At 43.3% G+C, this 7,923-nt stretch overlaps 1 protein-coding gene across 1 annotated transcript; it reads right to left on the bottom strand.

Annotated features, from left to right (window-relative positions):
* Positions 1-722: 722 nt before the first annotated feature.
* Positions 723-2,393, bottom strand: LOC132519384 (SWI/SNF-related matrix-associated actin-dependent regulator of chromatin subfamily D member 1-like). The gene has a single exon (XM_060147320.1). The coding sequence runs from the start codon at positions 2,391-2,393 to the stop codon at positions 738-740; it is 1,656 nt and encodes a 551-aa protein (XP_060003303.1). The 3' UTR covers positions 723-737.
* Positions 2,394-7,923: the final 5,530 nt, after the last annotated feature.

Here is a 7,923-nt window from a genome sequence, read left to right as displayed (position 1 = left end):
ACTCAAATGCCCTGGGTTAGGACAGATAGGAGGGAATCCTAAAAAGCAGCTACAGGGAGTGTGGTGAGAGGGAGCAATACTAAGAGAACTAACTCCAATACTGATGTGGACCCCCTACGAGGGAGTAAGAGAAGCACTGAGACAGCAGGCCAATCCAGAGGGCTGCAGACTGACCTTGGGGCTCAGTGGAGCCCAAGAACCAGGATTCCTTTACTGCTAGAGGGCAACAAGTGAAGGGACAGTTTGCTCCAAACCTGGGAAGGAAGGCAACTGGATTCTGTTATCAGGAAAGCCGAGATCAACTAGCTTATAGAGTGCCCCCAGGCCTGAGTCTCAGAGAAGGGGCTAAAGCTCCCAACTCCCGGGTCTCTGAAGGGCAGGATCAGTGTAGCTGGTCCCCTTGAAGACCACTTGGCCGTAGGCCCAATCCATTCAATGCATTGATTACCACTACAGGTTCTCTCTCTAATACTATCTAGAGGTCCTATGCAGACCAGGGGAGGGTACAGGCACATGGGAACTTTGTGGGGCAAAGGGAAGCTGGGGGTAGGAAGGGATGGGGTGGGAGAAGAGGGTAACAGGTATCATGTGAGACCCTCTTCATTCTGGTGTTGTCCTAGAACCAACGGCATCCCCTGGAAGGCCCCAAGCAAGACCAAGGCAGGTGCTATGAGGCAGGCAGCACAGGGCCCAAATAAAGAAATCGGTGCAGCCAAATCAGGGCTGTGGGAGAAGCCCTATGTATTTCGGATTCCCAGGGCTTGCTCTAATTCTTGTCGTCTCTGCTGCACCTTGGAGCAGAAGCATCGGCACACGGCCTCCTGTGCCCAAGGCTGGAAGTAGAACTCAGCTCGGCGCTCTTCCTCTGGGTTACCCACCACATCAGTCATGGTCTTGAGGTCCCAGCACTGGGACTGAAGCCAGTCATTGATGAAACCCTGAGGGTCTCTGGCAAAGCTCAGCATGAACTCTCGCTGGGTCTTCAGCTGATTGATAGTTTCTATTGTCTCATGGATCTTGTTGTCTAGAGTAGCAATCTCCTGCTGGCTGGCAGTAGACAGCAGAAAAGAATTCATCTGGGTCTTCAAGGTATCATCCACTTCCACATCAATGTCATAACAAGCTGTCTTTTTCTGATCATTCGGGTCAACACTGATGACATGATTAATGATGATGGGCTCTGGTGGCATAAGCAAGGCGTGGAGCTGTTGGGGGATCTCTGAAAACTTCATAGGTTGAGACTCAAAGATCTGCTGGAGATACTTGTCACAGATAACAAACTCCTGCTCACGTGGGTCCTGGAGCTTATGCGTCTTAATATATTGCCACAGTGCTTGAATGATCACTGGACGGGTCTGGGTGTGGATGCCCAGCAGCAGAGCCAGACGAGGGTCTAATTTAAACTGAGGAGGCTGGTAATCCAGCATCAGCAGGACAGTACACCGTACATTCACATGTCCTGGCCGCTTCACCTGGAAGCCATCTGTCTCCTGGGTAGTGGCGGTCCTGTGCCATTCCACCAGATGGTTATCTGGCCCATACAGGTCTTTGTCCAGTTCGATCACCAAGGACTTAAAAAAAGAAGAGAACTTCCTCTTTTGTTTGGTGGCATCATATTTGGACAAGGCTGAATCCTCCAGGAGCCGTCCTTCTACCCGAAGCTCCCAGGAAGCCACCGTCCCTTCCCCATCCTCAGCATCTGACTTAGCCGGATTGAAAGTGTTAGAAATGAAAATTCGCAGCTTCCGTTTTTTCTTGATGGGACGTTCCAAGGCTTCCTGGATATCTAGCTGTTTCCTCATGATAGTCTGGTCCAGTTTCCTTTCAAAAGCCAAGAGATCCATATAGGCCTGGGATTCTGGTACCAGTTCACGAATCCTTTGAGGTAGAATTTTGTCAGCCATCTTCTTTTTCTTTGCATTGTGGTTCCGATTTTGGACCGCCTGCTGCTGGACCTGCTGGGTCTGCTGAGGTGCAGGTCTCTTGAGGGACTGGTCCATCCCTGACTGGGCCAGGCCAGGTAGGACTGAAGGTTTCCCCCCATAGCCAGGGGGTCCCATGGAAGGTCCCTGAGGTGTCATTCGGCTACCTGGTAGCATACCTGGTCTCGGATAGGCCGCTCCGGGCATCGGGGAGCGGTACAGCCCTTGACCCGGCGCCGGGCCCATTCGCACCGGAGGCCCCGGAGTCCCGCCCAGACCCAGGGCAGCCGCCGCGCCCGCCCCTCCTGAGGCTCCAGCGCCGCCGCTCGGAGCCACAGACTGGAAACCCGCCCGGGCCACCATCTTTCCCAGAGCCGCTGCTGCAGCTGCACAAACAACTGGAACCGGAACTCCCCGCGACCCCCGCGCTCCCCGCGCACCAGCCCGGCCGCCCGGCTGGCCCGCCGGCATGGGAGGCTCAGGGCAGCGAGCCGAGATTAAAATTTTAAAGTCCTCATTGAAAGAAAAAATTTTGTAGTCATGTATGCTGACAGACTTTAACTAGACTTACTGTGGGAAACATTTTGCAATGTATAAAAGTATTGAATCATTAAGTTGTACACTTGAAACTAATATGTTATATGTCAATTATTCCTCAATAAAAAATAAGCAATTAAATAAAATTTAAAACAAATTTTAACAAGAAAAGAAATTCTGATAAACTTAAGCCAGTATGACACCTTCTCTATGCTGTGTGAATTTTCTATGCCCTGGAAAAGCAAGACAAATGAAATATCACTCTAATTTTATGCACTATTTGTAAACATAAACATCCATGATATTGTCTAATTTAAAATTGGTGATATTGTAATAAAATAGTTCTGAATCATACTTGTTTCGTAAGCAAAATGTAATGTGATTTTCTAACTTTAGATTTGAACAACGTGTTACCTTGAATTTAAACAAAAAACCAAAAAAACGGCTACGGTATCTTTCTAGCCCTCTGATGGGCACCTGCTGGAGCCCCACCCCTGTCTCTGAAGCCTCTGTCCATGGTCCTACCATGAATCCACCAGCTATACCGAATTCCCTACTGAGCTCCAGCCTCAGCGTGCTGAGTTACATGTTGGAACTGCCTGCAGGGCAGGCCAATGCCTGTTCTTCCCACAGGCCACCTCTCTACATGAGCACCTCTGTTCTTCTCAGACCTGTGCAGTCTCCAGTGCTGGGATTAGCTTCCCATGAGGACAGGCCTGAAACGAGGACCATCCACCCAGGAACTGACGTAGATGCATATATCCCAGGGAAAGGAGCAGAAAGTCTGCTGCAGGCTCTGAATTGGCTAGAGAACCTTCTGAAAAGGCACTGAAGTGAATCCCCCAGCTGCAGTGGCCACAGGGAGACTGGTGGGAGCAAGCAGGCCAAGGTGTCCTCTCCAGGGAGCTCTGCCAGGGCCTGTCTATGCCCCAGCGACGGCTGTACTGGCTTCAGATCCCAGAGGCTCTGCAGCAGTTGTGCAGGTGAAGAGGGGTCTCAAACAGTAGTCAAGAGCTTCCTGAACAATTTTTCACCCCAACTCCCCACGTTTCCTAATTAAACATTTGGAAGAAAGCTTCCTCACAGAGGATTTTTTAGGTCAGTGAAACTACTCTGTTTAATACTATAATGGTGGATATATGCCATTTACACTTGTCTAAACCCATAGAACGTACAACACCAAGAGTGAACCCTAATGCAAACTATGGACTTTAGGCAATTACGTGTCAGTGTAGTTTCATCAATTGTCGCAAATGTACCACTCTGCTCAGGAATATTGATAATGGGGGAGACTATGAATGTGAGGGGGAAGGAAGTAAATGGGAAATCTCTGTATCTTTTCAATTTTCCTGTGAACTTAAAACTTCTCTAAAAAATAAAGTCTATTTAAGAATTATACATAAAAAAGGAAAACATGGAAGAAAAGGACTTTGCTCCACAAGCTCCCAGGGCACTTGAACAAAGCTCCTTGTAATGGGTCTACACACAGTCCTTCACTTTTAAGCCAAAGTGCCCTGTTTTAGGGAAATCATTTTGCAATCAGATCCTAAACTCATGGGGCCTTTTAAATAGCCCCGTTGCATCTTCCTCTTGCCCTCAGACTTCAGACTCTGTATTTCTCATGGAAATACTTACTTCCTATTCCCTCCTGACAAATCTCAAACTCTCTTTTTATTTCACCGTATACATTGACAGCTCATTAAACCCAGTCCAATCCATTAGTTTCATAGAACGATTAATTTCCTCCTAGGAATAAAGGGGAATATTTATATTCTATTTTTCTAGTGTATCAGAGAAAAGAGAAGTTTTTAAAAGTTAGATAATTCACCATAAAAATGCAATGGCATACTTTCTTTCCCTCACTGACTGTTCAGATCCATAACCATGTTGTGCCAGCTTGGCTGTGCACATAAATCATATCTTAACTCGATACATATATTACTTCTAATACTCCTGCCACTGCTCTAATCTAATTCATTATCATCTTTTACTTCTATCCCTACATACTCAAATGCACAACCCTTTCTTCGTCCCTTATTGAATCATTGGTCCTTAAAAAGACAAATGAAATGTATATACCTGAAGAACAAGCAACCTTTGATTCATTATACACAAGTTTTTGAGCAGGGAATATGATATCCACCGTGGCTTTAGCAGACTGCTTTTTGTGGTATGAGTCACTTCAGAGCAGTAATTTGGTGTCATGGTGATAAAGAAGGAGAAGAGGGAAAACATCTTAACATTTCGCAGAAGAAAATGTCTTCCTAAATAACATAAAATATCAAAAGTGCAACAGTGGCTCTGACTATTGCTGGAGCTCCTGATGCATTTAAAATTTAAGTGCAAGTAGAAAATGAAAAAGTCCTTCTGGACCTGTGGTTTTCGACTGTTGGAGATTCTGCACCCCAGGGGACATTTGGCACTGTCTGGAGACATTCTTGAATATCCAGGGGATGCTACTGGCACGTAGTGGTAGAAGTCAGGGATGCTGATAGTGCACTGCAGTATATAGGGCAGCCCTTCACAACAAAGAATTATGCAGCCCACAATGTCCACAGTCACATTTGAGAAGCTCTGTTTTAGACCAACCCTCTCATTTTACATATGATGAATCTAAGGCCCAGGGTCTCAAAAGTCTACAGAGAAGCAAGATTTTCCCTCTCTGCCTCATCTGCATAATAGGTTATGGTCCTAACAAGCCTTACAATCAAACTATAGGATCCAAACTGCAGGAAAGACATAGGTTTTATAGGAACCCAGGGATTCACCAACATGATAACTAATTTCCTTTTATGGAAATGTTAAATCTCATTGCTTTCCCTCTGTGGAAGAAAAAAAATTACCAAGAAACAAAAACCAAAGTAGGCTGATTTTAGGAGAATGCGATAGCCAAGGGTTTCCTAAATTAAGTTTCTTGCAAGAAACCAAAGAACTCAGAATTTGGAGCTTTCTTCTGGGATAAAAATAAAACTCATATGAGCCTTGGAGAATTTGAATCACCCACTCTTTGGCACCTAAAATTTCACTTACCCTAACAGTGTCTGTAGTGTGTGTGTGTGTGTGTGTGTGTGTGTCTGTGTGTCTGTGTGTCTGTGTGTGTGTGTTTTAAACCACTAATCTGATTTTTTCACTCCCCTGCTTAAAAAGCTCACCAATGGCTTATCATTACAATCCCAATAAATCCCTTTTATCGGTGCCTTTAAGACTCTACTGGATCTGCTCTTCTCACCATCTTTTCCCCTTCTCCCCTTTTCTCTACCTCAGGACTTTGAACTTATTCTTCCCTGTAAAGGAAGAGCTACTTCCCCAGATAATTTTATTTTTAGCTCCTTCTCATCATTCATTCAGGCCTTGGCAAAAATGTCATCTCTTCAGGAAAGATCACCCTATTTAAAGAAAGTCACCCCTGTGATTACCTATCATAGTCACTGTTTATTTCCTTCATAACACTTAGAAAATCTAGAATTATTTACACATTGTTTAGTTGTTAACTCTTTCCTCCTACTAGAATGTAGGGTTGTGTCTGTTTTGTTCAGTGCTATATCCACTGCACATAGAACACCCTATGGAACTTAGCAGAACCCAGTAGGTTTGTTAAATGTATGAATGAGTGAAGTCAGTGCCAATAGTGAGAAAAGGGAAAGAGATTTTAGTGTGAGATTCCAGGGGAAGAGAAAATGTTGGGGTGCGTGTGCAGAATAAGTTCTTCCAGGAACAAAAATGATCAAATAAAGGGGTAAGAATGACCTTGTTGGGAGTGACATCTCTAAGGAGTCAGTCCTGAAATGACAGTCTAAACGAAGCACTACTTAATTCTGAATAAAAGGAACAGTTAAAATAGGAATAGCAGAGATGTTGTTTAAGGGTACAAACTAGTAGATAAGTAAGTCCGAGAGATCTAACACACAGTAAAGGGAATACAGACAACAATACTGTATTATAATCTTCAAATTGGCTAAGAGACTAGATCTTAATTATTTCCACCACACACATAATAATTATGTGACATGATAGGGATGTTAACTATAGCTACAATGACAATCGTTTTACAATATGTAACATATTACATCCACGTGTTGCACACCTTAAATTTACAAATGTAAAAAAAAAATAGTGAAAAACATCTCTTCATCCTTTTAAGATTTCCTGCAGTTCTGTAACTTTGAGTTTATCACTTTCCATAACTCAATGACTTGGGTTCCTCCTCTCTAAAATGAGATGACACAAATATCTCATAGACAACACAATCTCATAGAACTGTTGCTAGGATTAAATTGGATGTTAAACACAAAGGGTTTTACTGCAAAGCCTGGTATCTAGTGTTTAATAATTATCATTACTAGTAGTTGGCAATATGGTTTACTAATGGTTTATTGCTGTCTGCTTTCATTTACTTACTATCAGTAACAAAACCAAACAAGAAAACAAAAACAGTTTTTAGGAAACCCAGAAGGAACTGTGTGGCTGTTTCAAAAGTAGCAGCCTAGGGAGAAATGAGGGAATGGCACACGGCTCCAAGCAGAGCCCAAGTGGGATACAATGCAGGGGGAAGGGCTGATGATGGCAGCTAGGAGGAAGAAGGCAGACAAATCCTTTTGGCCTGTGGGAGGGAAGAGGGAAGTGTAGCACAATGGATCCCTCAAAGTTTACTGCCCACAGAGGACTAAAGAGTTGGTCTAGGGTTATGCTGGTTATGGATGGAAAAGGAGAGAGATGTTGAGTTTGAGAGATTTTCTAGGGAAAGAAATAACCAGAATTAGGAGCTAGCTACCTATCTGAAATAGAAAAATAAAGGTGTGAAAAACGAACTTAAAAATACTGCAAAAGTTTGAAATATAAAAGTGTTCTAGACTTTCTAGTTTTTTCTCAAACTTTCCAATTTGTCAATATACGCGTAGCTCCATAACACATATGTTTTTGTCTATTTTTGTGTCTGTTTTATTTTCTTTTTCCCCATTCCTTTTCCTCTCCCTCTGTGTATTTCTATCTCTAGGTCTTTTTAATTCGTTGGTTTTTTTTGGACATTTTGAGTATGTTCTCAGATGGTTTCCATGGGGAATAATAAAGTGAGAGCCATATTCTCTTTCTAGAGGCACTTCTAACATGAGCTTCATGGCTCCATGTGATTAAAATAATCTTTATTTGCTTCCAAATAGTCATGAGACTGTGTCTCCCACAAGGTCGTAAACAACTTGAAGTAAGAGCATGTGGTATTTGCTTTCCATCCCTGTTGCTGAGTATTGTGTCTGTCTGACATATTGCCAGCATCTAATAAATGAATATGTTGATATTAAATGAATAAGTAGTATTTATTTACTTTCAAAATAGCATCTACTAAAGGACGCAACACAAAGTTCATGAAAGAGAAACTACAGATATATTGAAATGGAAGCAACTTTGCTAACAGGTAGAGGGTCTAACTGACATTCACATTGCCCATTTGGGTATGGCAAATAAACAGTGA

The sequence above is a fragment of the Lagenorhynchus albirostris genome, chromosome 4 (genome assembly GCF_949774975.1).
Source record: "Lagenorhynchus albirostris chromosome 4, mLagAlb1.1, whole genome shotgun sequence".
Classification (NCBI taxonomy): domain Eukaryota; kingdom Metazoa; phylum Chordata; class Mammalia; order Artiodactyla; family Delphinidae; genus Lagenorhynchus; species Lagenorhynchus albirostris.
The sequence above is the reverse complement of the archived record's forward strand: the minus strand, read 5'-3'. Positions and strand labels throughout refer to the sequence as shown.